The following is a 22,395-nucleotide window of genomic DNA, read 5'->3' as shown; positions in this document are numbered from 1 at the left end:
GGGGGTAACATGACTGGGTGGGCGTGGCCAATTTCTTTTTTTTTTTACTTTTAAAACCATTTTTTCTACAACCTCTTGGTTGTACAAAAATGCTTTCAAAAGGCTCTGATGAACCCAGCTGAATTGCCTGATCGGCAGAGGCTTTTTTTCTTTTACATGCCTCTGACGATCAGGCAACTCAGCTTGGATCGTCAGAGGCTTTTAAAGCCTTTGACGATCCCAGCTGAGCTGCGCAATCATCAGAGGCTTTTTTTTTTTTTACTTTTAAAAGCATTTTTTCGGCCGAAGAGGTTGTAGAAAAAATGCTTTTAAAAGTAAAAAAAAAAGCCTCTGATGATTGTGCGGCTCAACTGGGCAAGGGGGTGGGCAGGGATTTTTGCTACCGGTTCTCTGAACCACCTGCCTCCATCGCTACCGGATCAGGTGTTCCGGTCCGAACCGGGAGCATTTCCCCCCTGGTCGGAGGGGACTTTTGCTGGCCTGGCTGATAGTTTGCACATGAGATTGTAGCAGGTGAGCACAATGTAAGCCTCACAATTGCGTACAGCTCCCAAATACCTTGATGTGGGTCCCTAGAGCCCTTCCTGATCTTGCTTCTGAATACAGGTAGTTTTCAATTTATAACCATTCCTTTATTGACTTTGAAGTTACAACGGCACTGAAAAAGAGGACTTGTGACCGTTTTTTCAGTCTTATGACCATCGCAAGCATCCCCATGGAAACGTGATCAAAATTTGGACGCTTGGCAACCGGTTCATATTATTATGAACGGTTGCAGTTTTTCTGCCCCAGCTACGGACCCCAAAGAACGCAGCACACACAAAGTCTGTACAAACCTTAGTTTACTAAATTAAATCAGTCTTTTTCAAAACAAAGGCTGTTAATGAACTTTCTTAACAGCCTACAAGAATCCAAAGAATAAATAATCGTAATCTTACTATGGTTGGCAGAAAGCCCAGAAGCAATTTGCAGGAAACTGATAAGAGAACTAAGATCCAGACGCGAAGGAGAGTGAACGAAGTTGTTCCCTGCAAATTGCTTCAGTCGTCGTCCTTCCTTAAATAGGCTAAGGGAATGGCCAATTAGCCCCAAGCCTTCCTCTCGAGGAGACCTCCTCCTGAGGGGCCACTCCTGCCTTTTGGCCGCTCTGCGCGCCCGTGCATCGAGAAGAGGCTCCTCCTCTTCTTCCTCTTCACTTATGGGAGCTTCTGGAGGTTCTGAAGGCCCTGGCTGAATCCCTGCCACTGGCACCACATCTTCTCCAGCCTCCTCATTGTCTGACTCGGGTGCCAGCTGCACAGGCTACTGGTGCAGCACCCTACCAGCCTCCTCGCTGTCAGAATCAGCTACTACTGCACAGGCCACTGACGGGTCACAACAACAGTGTCCCGGGATCTTGTGATCATCTTTTGCATGCCATAGGTTCACCATCAGAGGTATAGGGTTTCCTGCTTGAGCAGGGGGTTGGACTAAAAGACCTCCAAGCAGGGGTGGGCTTCAAAAAGTTTAGCAAGGGGTTCTTTACCCGGTTGCTGGGTGAGTGAGGGCATGGTGGGTGTGGCCTAGTCGGCCTCTTGCTCCACAGAGGGGGGTGCATTTTTGCCCTCCCCAGGCTCCGGAGGCTTTCCTCGAGCCTTCAGGTGGGCGAAAACAGCCTCCCCAGTCTTCGGAGGCCCTCTGGAGGCTGGAAACGGGCCTGTTTCCGGCCTTCCTGAACTTCTGATAGGCCGGTTTTTCACCTTCCCCGAGCCTCTGCACGCGCCCTGCACTTATCTGCATCCAAAACGGGTCAAGTGGGGACTCCTGGGAAGGGAAGGGAGGAGTGGGCGGGGCCAGCCAGGTGTGGGATTTGGGGATTCTCCGAACTGCACAGAATCTTAGCTAGAGGTTCTCCCGAACCCCTCAGAACCCCCAGCAGCCCACCCCTGCCTCCAAGGTCTCTTCCAACTCTGTTATTCTTTTCTACTGTTATTAAGTTAATGTGGCTTTGAACCAGGGGTGAAATCCAGCAGGTTCTGACAGGTTCTGGAGAACCAGTAGCGGAAATTTTGAGCAGTTCAGAGAACCGGCAAATACCACCTCTGGCTAGCCCCAGAATGGGGTGGGAATGGAGATTTTGCAATATCCTTCCCCCAGGAGTGGGGAGGGAATGGGACTTTTACAGTATCCTTCCCCTGGAGTGGGGAGGGGATGGGGATTGTGCAGTATCCTTCCCCTGGAGTGGGGAGGGAATGGGGATTTTGCAGTATCCTTTCCCTGGAGTGGGGTGGGAATGGAGATTTTGCAGTATCCTTCCCCTGCCACACCCACCAAGCCACGCCCACCAAGCCACACCATGCCCACCAAGCCACGCCCACAGAACCGGTAGTAAAAAAAAATTGGATTTCACCACTGCTTTGAACATTCATTTGGGACAATCTTCCCTCTAGATCCAGGTAGCCGGAACAGGAAGCGAGGTGATTGGTGTCACCTTGGAGACCAAACCCCGCCGAAGACATAAACGTAGCATTTTGTACGACATGACCCACAGCTACAGGGATGGCATGGTAAGCGTTGGCTGGCAGAAGACTTGGCGGATTGGAGATAGACAACCAACTTGGGGACAGCAAACACCCGAGACTTCAAAATGTGTGAAATGCATTGTTCCTCTTTGCCCGTGCTTGGAAATCACACTCGACAAAAGAACCAAGCCTTGTACATTTGCTTCTCTCTGCTGACACCCTTGTTATTTTTTAGGCCAGTGGCTCCTGGACACAAGCCAGCGGGCGCGATGCCCACATGCTGCTGCAGAACGAGCTCTTCTTAAATGTCGCCACCAAGGACTTTGAAGACGGAGAATTGCGTGGACAGATAAACTCCATGCTCTACAACGGACTCTTGGTCCGTTATCAAGGTACTCGTACACAGAGTTTGTGAAATTGCTGACCCGGATAATGGGGGAATCATCTGGTGGTTGTGGTGTGAACCAAGTTTTTGATCCAGCTTGGGGAAAGGGGAAGGCTGTCTCCAACAATCTTGGCAACCTTAATAAGACTTGTGGACTTCAGCTCCCAGAATTCCTCAGCCAGCCATGCTGACTGAGGAATTCTGGGAAATGGAAGTCCACAACCCCAATTGGGGACTGCAAAGTCCCCAGTCTCTGGGCTGCGGTCTAGTACCAGGCCATGGACCAGCCTGCCACTCGCATGGCCTAGTTTCCTTCCCGCCCTAGGCTCCCTTAAAAAGCAGGAAGGAGGAATTGGTCCCCGCAAAACCTCTTATTTACACGAATTGTGAATTCCTTTCATTCACAGTCAGGAAGGTTTGTCCAAATAGTTTTTCAAAGGAATATTTATCAACACACCTTATCTCGCTTGGCAAGCTGCCACGTAACTTGTTTCCAAACGCAGAGTAAGGCCAAACTTGGCACAGAGTCTCTTAGAGTCACGAACAGAACTTTCCACTCTTGAAACGACCGAACGAACAAATTGTTTCCTGCAAAAGCCCCCTCCCCATTCGCTCCTCTTTTGTTTCCTATGGGAGGGGCCAATAATCTCCAAGGTGTGGCTTTACTCCCAAGTCGAACCTGCTTTCTTAGTTGTTCTTGTCTTCTGGCAGCTCTGCACATGCGCACACTGGGAACAGGCTCCAGCTGTTCCTCTGTCTCACTGCTGTCTATCTCCCTCTCTGCCTCCGACGCAGAGCCCTCGGCCGAGTTTTATCCAGCCCCAAGGACTGGGCCATGTTTCTCCCCAACCTCCTCACTGTCTGACTCTGCTGCCAGCTCTGCTGGCTGGCGGCGGGCCACAACACTAAGCCACAAAGATGGGGACCACTGGTCCACAAGACTTGGCAACTTTAAGACTTATAGACTTCAACTCCCAGAATTCCCAGAATTCCTCAATCAGCCATACTGATTTGAGGAATTCTAGGAAGTCCACAACAGGGGTTCCCAACCTCTGAGCTGTAGCCTCTGAGCTGTAGCCCACTACTACCTATTGCCCATTTATATGTCTATTCAGAATTGGGCCACACAAGCGGCTGGGCAGATCATGTGCACATTTGCACACAGTTCAATTTGCACGAGTGACAGCCAGGAGAGCAATCACGTATGTATGTGTCGGCCCACTGCTCATGCAAGGCAATCATGTGCATGCGGCCTGGCTGGACATTTGCGCAAGGGTTGCATGCACGCACATGCGTGTGCCAGCCCACCGATCACACAGCCCAGTTCCCTTCCCCACCCTGGGCCTCCAAGCTGCAAATTTGGGGACCGCATGACTTGGCAATTTTAAGCCTTATGGACTTCAACTCCCAGAATTCTTCAGCCAGCCATGAGCATCAGGGTGAAAAGATGAAAATGTCGAGATGGTAGATCAGTCTTCTTTAAACATGCCAACTTCATGGTGGGTGGACTTCAACTCCCAGAATGCCCCAGCCAGCATGGGAGTTGACCTCCACCCACCTTAAAGCTCCCAATTTGAGAAACACTGTGGTAGAAATGGGGAAAGTCATTGCCACCCTTAAAAATCCTGCAGTGTGAAAATCGGGTATAGGTAGTCCTCAACCTACGGCCACAAATGGGACCGGAATTTCTGTTGCTAAGCAAAGCAGTTGTTAAATGAGTTGTGCCCAATTTTATGATCTTTTTTGCCGTGGTTTTTAAGCGAATCACGGCAGTTGTTAAGTGAATTGTGCTGTTGTTAAGTAAATCTGACTTCCGCCATTTACTTTGGTTGTCGGAAAGCAAAGCTGGCTGGGGAGGCTGCAAATGTTGATCACATGACCCGTCATAAATAAATACTGTATTTTTCGGAGTATAAGATGCACCTACCTTTTCTGGTGAGGAAAAGAAGAAAAAGAAATCTCCCTCTGCCTCCCAGCAATTTTGCCTCGTTGCAGCAAACAGCAAACAGCCTGCTTTACTCTCATTTTCATTTTCAGCATAGCTTGATTAGCACAAGGGAAAAAAAAATCTGCTCCAGCAATTTACCTCCTTGCAGCAAGCAGCAGAGCCCTGCGCAAAACAGCTGAGAGCAAATCAGCTGAGAGTCGGGAGGCCGATCCAATCAGCTTATGCTAATTAGGCTGTGCTGAAGCTGAAAGGAGCTGTTTTTTCTTGCTGTTTGCTTGCAAGGAGGTAACTGCTGCGAGGCAGAGGCCAAAGGGTGGGGGCCAGTAAGTGGGCGGGGCTACATTCGGTGTATAAGGCGCACCTAAATTTTCACTCCTTTTTAGGGGGCAAAAGGTATGTCTTATACTCCGAAAAATATGGTATGTACCGGTTGCCAAGTGCCTAAAATTGGCACACAAGACCACGGGGATATTGCAATAGTCGTAAGTGTGAAAACCAGTTATAAATCACTTTTGTCAGTGCTGTTGTAACTTCAAATACTCCCTTAGTGAATGGTCATAAACTGAGGACTACCTGTAGTATTTGAATATGAGGATCGAAAGAACCCAATACAGTTAGTCCTTGATTTACAACCACAATTGAGCCCAACATTCCTGTTGCTAAGTGAAATATTTGATAAGTGAAATTTTGCTCCATTTTATGACTTTCCCTGCCATGGTTGTTAAGTGAATCACTGCAGTTATTAAGTTAGTCACACGGTTGTTAAGTGAATCTGGCTCCCCATTGACTTGGTTTGTCAGAAGGTCACAAAAGGGGATCCCATGACCCCAGGAGACTGCCACCATCATAAATATGAGTCGGTTGCCAAGCATTCAAATTTTGATCATGTGATCATGGGGATGCTGCAACAGTCGTAAGTGTGAAAAATGGTCACAAGTCCCTTTTTTCCCCAATGCCGTTATAACTTGGGAACCATCACTCAATGAACTTGTGTCTTTCGTCCCGTAGAACTTCCTATCCCTCTGGCCGGCCAATATGTATCCCCTCCAGTACACACGGGCTCTGCTGGCCACTCCTGGGTGTCTTTGGACGGTCACTGCCATCTGCACTACGAAATTGTGGTGGCCGGCCTGGGCAGGGCAGACGATGGCACCGTCAGCGCTCACTTGCACGGTTTTGCCGAACTGGGAAAGATTCACGAGACCAGCCTCCCCGAGCACAGGAGGCTGCTGAGAAGTTTCTATGGCACAGAGGTAAGGGGCTAAGAGGCAGCCTTTTGGTCGGAAATGCATTGTCCTGCTGTCTGCCTGCCTGCCTGCCTGTCTGTCTGTCTATAACTTATCTATCTACCTACCTACCTACCTATCAATCAATCAATCATTCTATCATCTATCTACATATCTACCTATTTACCTACCTAGCTATCCATCCATCCACCCAGCCATTCATCCATCCACCCACCCACCTATCTATCTATCTATCTATCTATCTATCTATCTATCTATCTATCTATCATCTATTAATCAATCAATCAATCGTTCTATCATCTATCTACATATCTACCTATTTACCTACCTAGCTATCCATCCATCCACCCAGCCATTCATCCATCCACCCACCCACCTATCTATCTATCTATCTATCTATCTATCTATCTATCTATCTATCTATCTATCATCTATTAATCAATCAATCAATCGTTCTATCATCTATCTACATATCTACCTATTCACCTACCTAGCTATCCATCCATCCACCCAGCCATTCATCCATCCACCCACCCATCTATCTATCTATCTATCTATCTATCTATCTATCTATCTATCTATCATCTATTAATCAATCAATCAATCGTTCTATCATCTATCTACATATCTACCTATTCACCTACCTAGCTATCCATCCATCCACCCAGCCATTCATCCATCCACCCATCTATCTATCTATCTATCTATCTATCTATCTATCTATCTATCTATCATCTATTAATCAATCAATCAATCGTTCTATCATCTATCTACATATCTACCTATTCACCTACCTAGCTATCCATCCATCCACCCAGCCATTCATCCATCCACCCACCCATCTATCTATCTATCTATCTATCTATCTATCTATCTATCTATCTATCTATTATCTATCATCTATCTACATATCTACCTATTTACCTACCTAGCTATCCATCCATCCACCCAGCCATTCATCCATCCACCCACCTATCTATCTATCTATCTATCTATCTATCTATCTATCTATCTATCTATCTATCATCTATTAATCAATCAATCAATCGTTCTATCATCTATCTACATATCTACCTATTTACCTACCTAGCTATCCATCCATCCACCCAGCCATTCATCCATCCACCCACCTATCTATCTATCTATCTATCTATCTATCTATCTATCTATCATCTATTAATCAATCAATCAATCGTTCTATCATCTATCTACATATCTACCTATTCACCTACCTAGCTATCCATCCATCCACCCAGCCATTCATCCATCCACCCACCCATCTATCTATCTATCTATCTATCTATCTATCTATCTATCTATCTATCTATTATCTATCATCTATTAATCAATCAATCAATCGTTCTATCATCTATCTACATATCTACCAACTTATCAGTCCATCTATCTATCTATCTATCTATCTATCTATCTATCTATCAATCAATCGTTCTATCATCTATCTACATATCTACCTATTTACCTACCTACCTACCTACCTATCCATCCACCCACCCACCCGTCCATCCATCCATCCATCTATCTATCTATCTATCTATCTATCTATCTATCTATCTATCTATCATCTATCAATCGTTCTATCATCTATCTACATATCTACCTACCCATCCATCCATCCATCCATCCATCTATCTATCCATCCATCTATCTATTATCTATCATCAATCAATCAATCAATCTTTCTATCATCTAAGTATCTACCTACCTACCTACTGTACCTACCTATCCATCCATCCATCCATCCATCCATCCATCCATCCATCCATCTATCTATCTATCTATCTATCTATCTATCCGTCTCTCTGTCCGTCCATCCATCTGACCATCCATCCATCCATCCATCCATCCATCCATCCATCCATCCATCCATCCATCCATCTCCCACCTCTATCATTATTATAAATAACTTGAAGGTGGCAAACAGCCAAATAATACTCCTTCCTCTTCCTATTTCCCCCATAGGAACAACCCTGTGAGTTGGGCTGGGTTGAGAGAACATGAATAATAGGAATAATTCCTTCTGAGTCTATGCTAGCTGTGGGATCCTCCCTGTTGTGTGAGGTGTGATGTTACCACTGAGGGCAGTAAAATGCAAAGCCATTCCCATAAGGCAATTCCCACAGTGGGTGTCCAGTGAACCTCTGGCAGAAGTCAAAGCGAGCTTCATTTCCAAATGCAGAAAAATGGAACAAGCTCAGGAAAATTGATCACAAATTCCATTCTGGCATTACCCATTCTTTCCTTGGGCTGCCTACCAAGAAGGAGCTGTCTGAAAAAAATTAAGCTGGCAGACCATTAAACTGAGAGGCAGATAATTAGATGCATAATGTTCTCTGTTATTATGATGATCGTGCGGCTCAGCTGGGCATGTGGGGGCAGGGATTTTTACTACCGCTTCTCCAAACCACCTGCCGCCATCGCTACCGGATCGAGTGATCCGGTCCGAACCGGGAGCATTTCACCCCTGGCCCTCTCTCAACAGAAGGGAAGGCATACAACATCATCTATCTCCAGTCTACAACAGGGTCCTTTCAGCAGTTCCAAGAAGGCTCCACACCCACTCAGGTGACTCTGAGGACACAGATAAACCTCTTAAGTGGCCTCAAGGACTCTCTAAAAGGCTGCAAATGACCAGCTGTCTGCAAGGAGTATAAATACTTCCATTCCCCACCATCCCACCAGAGCTGAAGAAGCTTCTTGGATGAGAACCAAAAGGTCTTCAAAGAAAAACCAGAAAGTCCAGCTGCCTCTTGAAAAAAAAGAAATATTTGGGACAACCATGACCTGGATGACTGAGAATCTCCATAGACACTAAACAAATGGTTGTAAGTTGAGAATTCCCTGCATGCTGTCCTGGAACTCTATTGAGGTACTTGTCTGTCTCTCTTAGGCCCAAGGAGTGGTGAAGGACCTGGACGCAGAGCTGCTTCGGCACCTAGCTCAAGGTACAGCTTTCCTGCAAGTCAGCACGAAAGCGAACCCCCAAGGAGAGATCCGGGGGAAGGTAGGTCTGCTTTTTTAGCTCTGAAAGACTCTTGATTTCCAAGCCATTTGCAGATTAACAGAGTTGGAAGGGACCTTGTAGGACCTTGTAGCTGGGGTTGGCTGAGGACTTCTGGGAGTTGAAGTCCACAAGTCTTAAAGTTGCCAAGATTGGAGACTCCTGCTCTAGAGAATAGGTTGATTCCCTCTTCTTTGTGACAACCCCCTCCTGAAATATTGGAAGACCGTTATCATATCATCCCTCATCCTTCCATCATTACATACCCAGTTCTTGCAAATGTTCCTCATATGTTTTAGCCTCTAGCTCAGGGGTGAAATGCTCCCGGTTATCACAATAACCTTCCAATAAAAGCTCCTTTTGGAACCACTGCAGTTTCAAGAGTCCTGCTTTCTTGGGAAGATTTCTTGGGAAGAGCCTGTAGTACAGTGGACTAAAGCACTGTTATTGACAGATGAACATCTGCTGCTTGCAATTACTGCAAGTTCAAATCTCACCAGGCTCAAGGTCGACTCAGCCTTCCATCCTTTCAAAGGTAGGTGAAATGAGGACCCAGATTGTGGGGGCAATAAGCTGACTTTGTATAAATATACAAAAGTATGAAGGCTATTGCTTAACGCATTGCAGCCGCCCTGAGTCTCCGGAGAAGGGCAGCATATAAATTAAAGCAAAAAAAAAAAAAAAGATTGGAGAGGCAAGACCTTACATCTCATATTTAAGTGATTGTCCACTAGGACTCCCAAGATCCCTCTCGCAGTTACTGCTATTCAGCCAGGTTTCATCTCATCTCTTCCTGTACATTGGGTTTTTCTTACCTAAGTGTAAAACCTTACCTTTTCTCTACATTGACGCTGAGCTTGTCGATGAGAAAGGTCGGCAGTTCGGCGGTTCGAATCCCTAGTATGGGTCTCCTGCGTGAGCATGGGGTTGGACTAGATAACCTCCAAGGTCCCTTCCAACTCTGTTACTGTTGAAGGACAGGGCCCAGGGCTCAAGTCTGTTCATGTGATCTTGATTCTATCCCTCTATTAATGCAACCAAGGACTGCATTTCCTTTTTTTGGACTTTTCTGATCTAAATCAGAAACAATTTTAAACAATTTTAATAATTTTAATATTTTTAATACTCAAAGTTTAAATTTGTTTTAAATTGATTGGGGTTTTAATTTGTCTGGGCCAAACTATTTAATTCAATTTTATTTCTGCTTTTTAAATTTTGTACATATGTATTTTATTGTTGGCTGTTCACCGCCCTGAGTGAACAGGAGGGAGTAGGGCAGTATACAAATCAAATAAAAGTAAAGTAAAAGTAAAGTAAATGTTGAAGCTAGAATGCAATTTAAAAAAAACAAACAAACACCAGAAGGTAGAGCTGAGCTTTTGGACAATCTGTAGCAGGATAGATTCACAAACATCTTCCTTTCAAGGAGGTGATGGGCACCGTTTGAAAAATCAGGTTGAAAAGGCCCTCTAAACGGACAGGAATTGAAGTCACAGAGAGAGTATTTCGAAAATTACTCTCTTTTTCTCAGCTAGTGGGAACGTTTAGCAGCGTGGCAAGTTGCCAAGGAAAAGCCCTGTGCCAAAATCTTAAAACTCTACATTGTTTGCATTCCTTAATCACTGCAAGGAGAAGCATTCGCTTGCTCCCTAGAGACAGATGGAAATTCCGCCAGTGAAGTTTTTCTTGGCATGGAAATAAAATAATGAGAAATGGCTGCGTTTATGAAGATGGATGTTTGCATAACACTGAATGGCATAGAAAGTTTGCCGGAGTGGGGGGGGAGGGCAGGTGGAGCGGGGCAGACTGTCCTTTCTTAGCTAGAAAAATAAGAGAAATTGTTGTAATCAATAATGCGGTTTGTGCAGGGGTGGGGCTGCTGTGGGTTCGCAGGGGTTCGGGAGAACCTCTAGCTAAGATTCTGTGCAGTTCGGAGAACTCCCAAATCCCACTCCTGGCTGGGCCCACCCACCCCGCCCGGCCCCTCCCAGGAGTCCCCACGTGGCCCATTTTGGATGCAGGGCATGCACGGAGGCTCGGGGAGGGCGAAAAACAGGCCTACTGGAAGTTTGGGCCCGTTTCTGGCCTCCAGAGGGCCTCTGGAGCCTGGGGAGGCAGTTTTCGCCTTCCCGGAGGCTCAAGGAAAGCCTCCAGAGCCTGGGGAGGACAACCTCCCCCCATCCTTGTGGTGCAGAGGGCTGACTAGGCCATGCCCACCAGGCCCAGGCCCACCCGGCAACTGGGCAGAGAAGCCCTTGCTAAATTTTTTGAAGCCCACCCCTGGGTTTGTATCTTGTTTTTTTCAAAAAAAAATTGCTTCCATCCCTCACGTGCTCGAAATAAATTGTTTGTTTAAAGTTCAGAAATAGGTGTTAGCTGATGGCTTACATACTAGAAGAGGAAAAATAACTAGAGCGCTGTTTCTCAACCTTGTCCCCTTTAAGATGTATGGACTTCAACTCCCAGAATTCCCTAGTCAGCAAAGCTATTTGTCTGTTGCATAGTGGCAGCGAATATATGCATTAGACCAGGGGTTTCCAACCTTGGCAACTTTAAGCCTGGCGGACTTCAATTCCCAGAATTCCCCAGCCAGCTAACTCTGGGAGTTGAAGTCCACATATCTTAACGGGGCTAAGGTTGAGAGACTCAACCTAGAGACTCATAATATTAATTGTATAATTGTATAATTAATTGTCGCTCACACAGAGAGGGCCTCCTCAGGGTGCCGTCGGCCAGACAATGTCGGCTGGCGACCCCCAGGGGGAGAGCCTTCTCTGTGGCGGCACCTGCCCTCTGGAACAACCTACCCCCAGAGATATGCACGATACCAGACCTCCGGACTTTTCGTCGGGCCCTTAAAACACATCTTTTTCACCTAGCCGGGCTGGCTTGATCCCATCCCCTCGGTTTTAATTTGTAATTGGTTTTAATCCGGGTTGTTTTAAATTGATGGCCAAAATTATTTAATGTTTTTAAAATTGTTTTTAAATTTTATATGTTTGTGTTTTTACCGTGGCTGTTCACCGCCCTGAGTCCTGTTGGAGAAGGGCGGTATACAAATAAAATAAATAAATAAAAATAAATAAAAATATATCATTTTAATTCTCTGAAAATGCAATGGCAGCATTTGGGTAACCCTGTCTGGCTTTGGAAGCTAAACCGGCATGGGCCTGATTAATATTTGGATGTAAAACCACCCAGAAACGGCAATTCTTGGAGTGAAATAGGCAGTCATTCCTCATCAGCATCAGGAAAAAAAAAAATGACACCAAGCCATTTTTCAAGCTATGGCCAGGAAAAACAGTCTGGCTGGGTACACGTGGCCAGCAAAATTTGGTGTTCACTTTCCGTGAAATGAAATTAGCAATAACATTAGCATTGAGACTTCATAGCAGGGGTGAAATCCAGCAGGTTCTGACAGGTTCCGGAGAACCGGTAGCGGACATTTTGAGTAGTTCGGAGAACCGGCAAGTGCCACCTCTGGCTGGCCACAGAGTGGGGTGGGAATGGAGATTTTGCAATATCCTTCCCCTGGGGTGGGGTGGGAATGGAGATTTTGCAATATCCTTCCCCCAGGAGTGGGGAGGGAATGGGGATTTTGCAGTATCCTTCCCCTGCCATGCCCACCAAGCCACGCCCACCAAGCCACACCACGCCCACCAAGCCACGCCCACAGAACTGGTAGTAAAAGAAATTGGATTTCACCACTGCTTCATAGTACTTTACAGACCTTTCTAAGCGGTTTATAGAGTCAGCATATTTGCCCTCAATAATCTGAGTCCTCGTTTTACCCACCTCGGAAGGATGGAAGGCTGAGTCAACCTTGAGCCGGTCAGGATTGAACTCCTGGCAGTGAGCAGTTAGTTAGCCTACAATACTGCATTCTAACCGCTGTGCCACCGGGGTTTCTGTTCCCATTTTGGGAAATATTGTTGTAGGCATGTTACTCTGAAGGTAACTCTGCTCTCACTTAAACTGCTGGCTTTGACATGGAGATTCTGAGAATCCAGGCATTCCTTCTTGGCATAGAACTACTAGTTGGAGTACACTATTCCTAGTACTGGCTACAAGGGAGGGCTAACCACATGTAGCTATGCCTAGTTTACTCTCTCCTGCCTCTCCTTGACCTCCAGGGTCCTTGATGGAAGAGGGCATCTATGCTAAACTGATGATCAAGAACTTAATGTGAACCCAGTGGGGAAGATGTGAGGCAGAAAACATTGTCATGAAATTTGACCAAAAGGCAAAGCATTTTTTTAGCTGCAGCAAGCTCTTTCTTCTCCTTCTCCTCTTCCTCCTTTCTCCTCCTTCTCTTTCTCTTCCTCCTCCTCCTTCTTGTCCTCCTCCTTCTCTTCCTCCTCCTTCTCTTCCTCCTCCTCTTCCTCCTCCTTCTCTTTCTCATTTTCCTTCTCCTCTTCCTCCTCCTCCTCCTCCTTCTCTTTCTCCTCCTCCTCCATCTTTCTCCTCCTCCTCCTTTTCCTTCTTCTCCTCCATCTTTCTCATTTTCCTTCTCTTTCTCCTCCTCCTCCTCTTTCTCCTTTTCCTTTTCCTTCTCCTCCTCCTCCTCCTCCTTCTCCTTCTCTTTCTTTCTCCTCCTCCTCCTTCTTTCTCCTTCTCATCCTCCTCCTCCTCCTCCTCCTCCATCTCTTTCTCCTCCTCCTCCATCTTTCTCCTCCTCCTCCTTTTCCTTCTTCTCCTCCATCTTTCTCATTTTCCTTCTCTTTCTCCTCTTTCTCCTCCTCCTCCTCTTTCTCCTTTTCCTTTTCCTTCTCCTCCTCCTCATCCTCCTTCTCCTTCTCTTTCTTTCTCCTCCTTCTCCTTCTCTTTCTCCTCCTCCTTCTCCTTCTCTTTCTCATTTTCCTTCTCCTCTTCCTCCTCCTCCTCCTCCTCCTTCTCTTTCTCCTCCTCCTCCATCTTTCTCCTCCTCCTTTTCCTTCTTCTCCTCCATCTTTCTCATTTTCCTTCTCTTTCTCCTCTTTCTCCTCCTCCTCCTCTTTCTCCTCCTCCTTCTCCTTTTCCTCCTCCTCCTCCTCCTCCTCCTTCTCTTTCTCTTTCTCCTCCTCCTCCTTCTCTTTCTCCTTCTCCTCCTCCTCCTCCTCCTTCTCTTTCTCTTTCTCCTTCTCCTCCTCCTCCTCTTTCTCCTTCTCCTCCTCCTCCTCCATCTCTTTCTCCTTTTCCTTTTCCTTCTCCTTCTCTTTCTCCTCCTCCTCCTTCTCCTCCTCCTCCTCCATCTCTTTCTCCTTTTCCTTCTCCTTCCCTTTCTCCTCCTCCTCCTCCTCTTTCTCCTTCTCCTCCTCCTCCTTCTCTTTCTCCTCCTCCTTCTCTTTTTCCTCCTCCTCCTCCTCTTTCTCCTCCTCCTCCTCCTCTTTCTCCTTCTTCTCCTCCTCCTCACCTGCTATCCAAACAGAGTCCCTCCGTGGCTGGGATGTTTGCAAAGGCAGATTTTTGTCTGCCACGCATTTTATCTAGGCTTGAGGCCAACCTTGCCAACGGCTTCCCAGAAACCATGTTTGGCTGGAAGGTGGCAGAATCCTCTTGGCATCCGATCACAGTGCCAGGATGTGTTTTCCCTTCAGCGGTTGCTGAGCGGCGAAGGTGGAAAGGAACTAAGCCTTTCCACGCTGGCAATTCTGCAGGAAAATGATTTATTAATCTGTTTGCTGGATTATATCCCCTGTCTGTCCTCCAGGAGCTCAAAGCGGGTGACTTTCACAACCGCTTTTCCAACATTGCCTTCCCCACCACAAATACGTGAAGGAGTTTGAGTTGAAAAGGAGAAAAACTAGAAGCTCAAATCCAGGTTTTTAGCTTTTGCAGGTGCAAGAGTTCAACGGAAAGACATTTCACTGACCCGGGGTATACAGATAGTCCTCAATTTACAACTTACTGTGTTGTCCCCAGTTCGGGTCTGAGCCTAGTGCTGAGGCCAATGAAGGACACCAGACACGAGGTGCGGGTTTTGTTTCCTTTTTTTTTTTTTAATTTGATTTATATGCCGCCCTTCTCCAGAGATTCAGGGCAGCTTACAATGCGCTAAGCAATAGCCTTCATACTTTTGTATATTTATACAAAGTCAGCTTATTGCCCCCACAATCTGGGTCCTCATTTTACCCACCTTAGAAAGGATGGAAGGCTGAGTCAACCTTGAGCCTGGTGAGATTCGAACTTACAGTAATTGCAGACAGCTGGGGTTCTGGCCAAAATGTCAATAGAATTAAGAAAGCTTTATACATGTTCCCTAAAGCAGAAGGGAGGATCAGGCGGGATATATAAGAAATACTATCTAATAAACATTTTAGTTATGATCTAACAATTATTCTATTGGTCTCTAGCCATCCCTATTCCTAAGCCTTGGCTAATGAATGCTCCAGGAGTTATCTAATACACATTCCATTTCTTCCAGGCCATCTCTATTCCTAACTTCTAGCTGAGGTCTGCAAGATGCCTAACTCTTCGTTACTTTTATCAGCTTTCTAACCACTCAGAATTGTTATAAACTTAACACGTGCAGAATCCATAAGCATTCTTTGTTCTTCCTCCTCCATCTCTTCCTCCTCCTCCTCTTTCTCCTCCTCCATCTCTTTCTCCTCCTCCTCCTCCTCCTCTTTCTCCTCCATCTCTTTCTCCTCCTCCTCTTTCTCCTCCTCCTCCTCCATCTCTTTCTCCTCCTCCTCCTCCTCTTTCTCCTCCTCCTCCTTCTCTTTCTCCTCCTCCTTCTTTCTCCTCCTCCTCCTCTTTCTCCTCCTCCTTCTTTCTCCTCCTCCTCCTTCTCTTTCTCCTCCTCCTTCTTTCTCCTCCTCCTCCTCTTTCTCTTCCTCCTTCTCCTCCTTTCTCCTCCTCCTCCTTTCTCCTCCTCCTCCTTCTCTTTCTCCTCCTCCTCCTTCCCTTTCTCCTTCTCCTCCTCCTCCTTCTCTTTCTCCTCTTCCTCCTCCTCACCTGCTACCCAAACAGAGTCCCTCCTTTCTGATTGACAACCTCAGTGCCTTAGCCACTGAGCTACCTAGTCAGGCTGAGCCACCTAGTCAGTGTATGCCATAACCTTGTTTTCTTGCAGCAGACAGTCCATCGTCCGTCTTGAATCCACACCTGAACCCCTGCACCAAATTGTCTCCCAGTATTGGAACAGGACAGGATGAATTTAACACAGTTCTTCCCGTTTCAGTCCATCTCTTCCGCAGGCCTCTTGCCTTCCTGTTGAGTAGGTGACTTATCATGTAGGCACGGAGTATCTCTGCTATTTATTTAAATCAGTGTTTCTCAACTTTGGCAACTTTTAAGATTTCTCCTGGCTGGGGAATTCTGGGAGTTGAGGTCCACTCATCTTAACATTGCCACATTTGAAAACACTGCTTTTAGAGCCGGTGCCTTTCAGGTAGATTGGATGCAGGTGTGGGATTCAGCCGGTTCGGGCGAATTGGATGTTAATTTTAATCTGGTTGGTCGAATCAGTAGTTGCAAGGACTGGCTGACCTCGCCCACCCCTCCCCTCCCAGGAGTCTCCACGCAGCCTGTTTTGGATGCCAGGTAAGTGCAGGGCCCGCGCAGAGCCTCTGGGAGGGCGAAAAACGGGCCCACCAGAAGTTCTAGAAGTCTGGAAACGGGCCTGTTTCTGGCCTCTGGAGCCCTGGGGAGGCCGTTTTTCGCTCTCCTGGAGGCTTGAAGAAATCCTCCGGAGTCTGGGGAGGGCAAAAATGCCCCCTCCCCCTTGGTGCACGAGGCCAAATAGGCCACACCCACCATGGCCACGCCCACCCAGCAACCGGGCAGAGAAACGGTTGCTAAAAATTTTGAATCCCACTCCTGATTGGATGGCAAGACTCATCAATTAGATTCATTAAGGCAAGCTTGATTTCTCTTTTTTCCGGCTCCTAGCTGGCCCTACTCTTGATCCATCTAGCGGCTCACTTGTTCAATCGCCACTGTCCTTCCAGGTTCACATTCCCAACCAATGCAAGGCAGGGCGCCTCCGGCTGGCCTCTGACAACCTAGAGGAGAAACCTGTTGGAGAAGCAAGGCCCAGGGACCCCAAAGAGTTGAAGAAAGACCTCAACGCCTGCTTTTTCGAAGGTCAACACCGGCCTCATGGCTCCCGCTGGGCTCCCGACTATGACAAGAAATGTTCTATATGCGTCTGTCAGGTAGGTGGGAAGACAATGGAAAAAGTACCGTATTTTTCGGAGTATGAGACGCTCCGGACTATAAGACGCACTTACCTTTTTTGGTGAGGAAAACAAGAAAAAGAAATCTGCCTCTCCCTCTCCCTCCCAGCAATTTTGCCTCATTGCAGCAAACAGCAAATAGTAAAGCCAATGCTTTACTTTCATTTTCATTTTCAGCATAGCTTGATTAGCGCAAGAAAAAAAAAATCTGCTCCCAGCAATTTGCCTCCTTGCAGCAAGCAGCAGAGGCCCGTGCAAAACAGCTGAGAGCAAAACAGCTGAGAGTTGGGAGGCCGACCCAATCAACTTGTGCTAATTAGGCTGTGCTGAAGCTGAAATGGGCTGTTTGTTCTTGCTGCTTGCTGTAAGGAGGTAAACTGCTGGGAGGCAGAGGCCAAAGGGTGGGGGCCAGTGGGTGGGCGGGGCTACATTCGGTGTATAAGACGCGCCTAAATTTTCACCTCCTTTTAGGGGGGAAAAAGGTGCGTCTTATACTCCGAAAAATACGGTAATTGTTGTTTTCTGGAAGAATTGAAGCATCCAATTAGAACAGGGGTGTCAAACACAAGGCCTGGATCCAGCCCGCAATGTGGTCAGATCCGGCCCGCGTGGCCACCAGTGGTTGGTTGCTACCGGTTCGCTCCGGATCGGGCGAACCGGTAGCAGTGACCGCAGGAGGCTCTGCCCACCTGCCGGACATCTCTGTGCATGCGCATGAGCGTGCGAGCGCCCGCAAGCAAACTGGTAGGGACCGAAGTTGAAACCTACTACTGGTGGCTGCCGTGGAAAATTTAAGGGGCCTGCCTGCATGGCTTCGACGTGGTCTACCCAATGCAAAGAGGAACATGCCAGCAGTTTGGGGAGTGGCGTTAAGCTGGCCACGCCCATCCAGTTGGCCTCGTTCAGTGAGTGGCATCAAGCTGGCCATGTCCATCCAATTGGCCACACCCACCCAGTTGGCCATGCCCGCCTGCCCGCCTGCCCCACCCCCACGGTCAACCACAGCTCTTGTCAGCCTCCGCTTTTTCATTACTTGCTTGCTCGGCTGCCATGAAACGGGGGGAGGGGGGAGCTATTGGAATTCTTCGGAGGGGGGAAGTGAGCTGGTGGAGAAGAGGAGAGGAACTTTTCTTCAGCGTTTTCTTTGAAGCTGATAACAACTCAAGGTCAACGGTCATGACATAGCAGGAGGATGACACTACCAGACGTTTGCACCCACCTGACCCCTGGGGAAATTGTGGATTGGATGATTTACTGTTAGGTTTCGATGTTATCTCAAAATAAATGAACTTCCAAACTGCCGATCTTTAAGGAAATTTTCTCTTTATTCGAGCACAGCAATCTGATCCTGACTCTTTTCGCGGTCAGTACTGACCTTTGCCCCCCAATCCCTCCCTTTCCGATCCCCAATTCTCTGCTTCTCATTGGCTATCTTCCACGTCACTTTCCTGATTCCTTCTTCGTCAGATCACAGGAATGTTTCCCCCCTTCTCCCATCTCCGAGGAGACAGAATCTTCAAAGGGATTTAGCAGGCAAAAGTTCAGGCTTCTCCTCCCTTTTCTATGTCAGTTCTGAGACGCTGACATTTACGCTGGACAGTTGGGGAGGATGCTTTCTATATGTAATTTTCACGCCTTTGCTTCAGACCTTGCTTTTCTTTGGCTGCATTCAGTTCTTGCTCAGTAAAAGTACCCTTTCTCTATGAAAATGGAGTCGGGGTTTTTCTTTCTTGAGTCTTGAAAGGAGGCAAGCCTGACAGCTCTGATGCAGCCCTCAATGGAATTGAGTTTGGCTCCTCTGAATTAGAAGGAAAGTTTTATGTTTGGGTTCCCATCTATGCTGATATAGGAGTCTGGTTTTTGTTATTGCTGTTTTGTGTATTTTTCCACAAGAAGCCAGGTTTTCTTTGTTGGGCGAGAACCAGGGGTGGGTTCTAATTTTTTTTACTACTGGTTCTGTGGGCGTGGCTTATTTTGTGGGTGTGGCTTGGAGGTCATGTGACTAGGTGGGCGTGGCTAGCTGGTCAGTGTCATTTCTGGAAGGTCCTCGCACTTACAACCAGTCCTCGCACTTACGACCCGACTCATTTGTTTGCTTTTAACACTGATCAGCTGTAGGACGGCCCTTTGAAGCCCCACGGCAAGAGTTTAAACAGTTTTTTCCCCTCTAGTCATCAGCTGGGACTCAGGAGGCAGCAATAGATTGGGGGTGGGACCAAATAAAAGGTAAGAATAACGTGGGGGGGTGGGGGGTGGGAGGGCGGTGGGGGGGGGGAGAACCGGTTCGGTGATGTCATATCGTCACTGCTACCGGCTCGGCCGAACCAGACCGAACCGGGAGGAACCCACCACTGGATGGAAGGCTGAGTCAATCTTGAGCCTGGCGAGATTCGAACTTACTTTAATTGTAGACAGCTGGTGTTAAATTACAGTGCTTCTGTCTGTTGAGCTATCCAGGCTCTATTTTGTTATTGTTGTTTTGTATTTTTCCACAATAAGCCAGGTTTTCTTTGTTGGGGCGAGAACCTATGCATTCTCCCAAATGGAACACCACAAGACGTCCAATATTCTGACCATAAATGGAGTCCTCCACTTACAACAGGTTTAATGACCGTTCGTAGTTATGACGACATTGAAAAAAGTGACCTGACTGGGGTTTTTTTTAGTAGGGTTTCCTGCTTGAGCAAAAGGTTAGACTAGAAGACCTCCAAAGTCCTTTCCAACTCTGTTCTTCTGTCATTTTTGCAAGCAAACTCAGACCAAGCGAGAATAAAATTCTGCACCTTACTTTGCCTGCTCTAATCATCTTCCTTCTCTTATCCTTTTTTCTCTCTCTCTCCTTCCGGTTCCTCAGAAGCGAACGGTGATCTGTGATCCGGTGTTGTGCCAGCCACTCAACTGCTCCCAGACAGTCCATCACAGTAATCAGTGCTGCCCTGTGTGTCAAGGTAACAGTAACTGTTAAGGAATATGCGCAGAGTAACCCTTGAGTAACAAGGTTGTGCACATGAGAAACAGCTGAGAGTGATTGTGAATAAGCACTGTCAATACAGACACACTGAGTTGTGATATTCTTTTATTTTTAGGAAAAAGTAAAGCAAACAATCCAGGTCATATACAGATAAAGATAGTTAAATTGTCAATCCAGGGATATTCCAAGAACAAAGTCTTCTTACCAGTTGTTGTAGTCATATGCAATAAAACAGTTCTTTTTGGAGTTGCAAACAGGAACAAGTAAAGCAGTAAAACAATCAGTAAAACAGTAGAAAAACAACAAGTAGCAATGATCAATCAGTGATCATGCAGAGAGAAGAGGCAGAGAGGAGCAGAGGTGGAGCTCTCGCCTCACAATCAGGAGGCTGTGAGTTCGATCCTAGGTTGAGGCAGATATTTCTCTCTCTGGGCACAATGAGACTCTACCTGCTGAACAAAACTCCGCATTGGCAACAGGAAGGGCATCCGGCCATTAAAACACTTGCTAGCTCCATTCAGTTGTCCAGACTCCGCCCCGCAAGGGATTATGGGGTATTTAAAAGATGATGATGATGATGATTTCTGTCTTCCCACATCTTAAGCACATGCAGTTCAGAGCTAGTTAGGTAAAAGATGGTTCTGGCTGTAGCTTGGAATGGTGAGAGGACATTGCCCCACTGGCAAGAGAGTTGGGTCAAACTGCCCAAGGAAAAGCTTGGGCGGAGGAAACAGCCAATCACAGCTGATCCTGTTTTTTCCCTTCGGCCCGTGATGCATCTGTACATCCTTCTCTTCTTGAACAGAGGGAAACGAAGAACGGAAAAGAGCAGAGAAAATCCGAGACGGCAGCGAAGGTAAGAGCAAGAGTGGGGTGGCTGAGCATTATGGATCTTCTGGTAGAACGAACAGCGAATGCTCTCTTTAACAGTTGCCCTGGCCCTCAAAGAGATTTTGTACACTTACCACAGAGCCCAATGGGTTCATGGGAAGAGGGTTCCCTTAATTATTTGCTCAGGGTCACGTTGTCATCAGAGCTATATTCAAATGAAAATATTATTCCAGTTTGTTATTAAAAAGAAGGTTAACGTTAGGGCTGTAGGTGATGGGTCTAGTGCAGGGGCCTCCAAAATTGGCAACTCTTATAAGACTTGTGGACTTCAATTCCCAGAATTCTTCAGCCAGCCATGCTGGCTGGGGAATTCTGGGAGTTGAAGTCCACAAGTCCTAAAGTCCATGGCTTAGGCCCAGGATATTTGTGAGACCGCCTGCTGCTACCGATAACTTCCCACCGGCCAATACGCTCTCACAGAGAGGACCTCCTCAGGGTGCCGTCGGTCAGGCAATGTCGGCTGGCGGCCCCCAGGGGGAGAGCCTTCTCTGTGTGGGCACCCGCCCTGTGGAACGAGCTGCCTCCTGGAATACGACTGATCCCGGACCTCCGGACCTTCCGTAAGGCCCTGAAGACTTATTTATTCCAGCAAGCCGGCCTAGCCTAAATGGCTCTTAATTGGGATTTTAAATTTTATAGACTTGGGGGTTTTAAATTGGGAAGCCAATTTAATTCTTAATAATTATCTAATTATTTAATTAGATAATTAATTTATCTAATTCTTTTTAATTATCTTAACTTTTGTATTGTATGTATTTTTAATTTTGGCTGTTCACCGCCCTGAGTCCCTTCTGGGAGAAGGGCGGTATACAAATTAAATTAAGAAAGAAAGAAAGGAAGGAAGGAAGGAAGGAAGGAAGGAAGAAAGAAAGAAAGAAAGAAAGAAAGAAAGAAAGAAAGAAAGAAAGAAAGAAAGAAAGAAAGAAAGAAAGAAAGAAAGAAAGAAAGAAAGAAAGAAAGAAAGAAAGAAAGAAAATTCCCAGGTTTTGGAAACCCTGTTCTAGTGATCCCAACATGCTAAGGCAGGGGTCAGCAACCTGTGGCTCTGGAGCCGCATGTGGCTCTTTCATCTCTCTGCTGTGGCTCCCTGTTGCCGGTCAGCTCCACAATTGATAGGGCTTTCAGTTAGGGCAGGTAGAGGAAAAAGGACGCCATGCTAGGAGGAGACTCTATGGTGGGGGAACCGGACTTCCGGTCGGCTCCAGAATTGAACGGGGGGCTTCCGGTTAGGACCTTTGTGGCTCTTTGAGTGTTTAAGGTTGCCGACCCCTGTG

General features: G+C 46.9%; 1 protein-coding gene across 1 annotated transcript in view; it reads left to right on the top strand.

The window, feature by feature from the left end:
* Positions 1 to 22,395, top strand: part of CHRD (chordin) — a 62,752-nt gene that overhangs the window by 29,960 nt on the left and 10,397 nt on the right. Inside the window, exons 12-18 of the mRNA XM_070945698.1 lie at positions 2,430 to 2,546; positions 2,737 to 2,893; positions 5,843 to 6,087; positions 8,990 to 9,103; positions 17,032 to 17,238; positions 20,114 to 20,207; positions 21,036 to 21,086. Of these exons, the coding sequence (XP_070801799.1) occupies positions 2,430 to 2,546; positions 2,737 to 2,893; positions 5,843 to 6,087; positions 8,990 to 9,103; positions 17,032 to 17,238; positions 20,114 to 20,207; positions 21,036 to 21,086 (985 nt within the window). The remainder of the gene's footprint in view (positions 1 to 2,429; positions 2,547 to 2,736; positions 2,894 to 5,842; positions 6,088 to 8,989; positions 9,104 to 17,031; positions 17,239 to 20,113; positions 20,208 to 21,035; positions 21,087 to 22,395) is intronic.

The sequence above is a fragment of the Pituophis catenifer genome, unplaced genomic scaffold (genome assembly GCF_029215685.1).
Source record: "Pituophis catenifer annectens isolate HBS135680 unplaced genomic scaffold, rPitCat1.0.hap2 SCAF_6, whole genome shotgun sequence".
Classification (NCBI taxonomy): domain Eukaryota; kingdom Metazoa; phylum Chordata; class Lepidosauria; order Squamata; family Colubridae; genus Pituophis; species Pituophis catenifer.
This window is presented reverse-complemented; position numbering and strand designations above follow the sequence as displayed.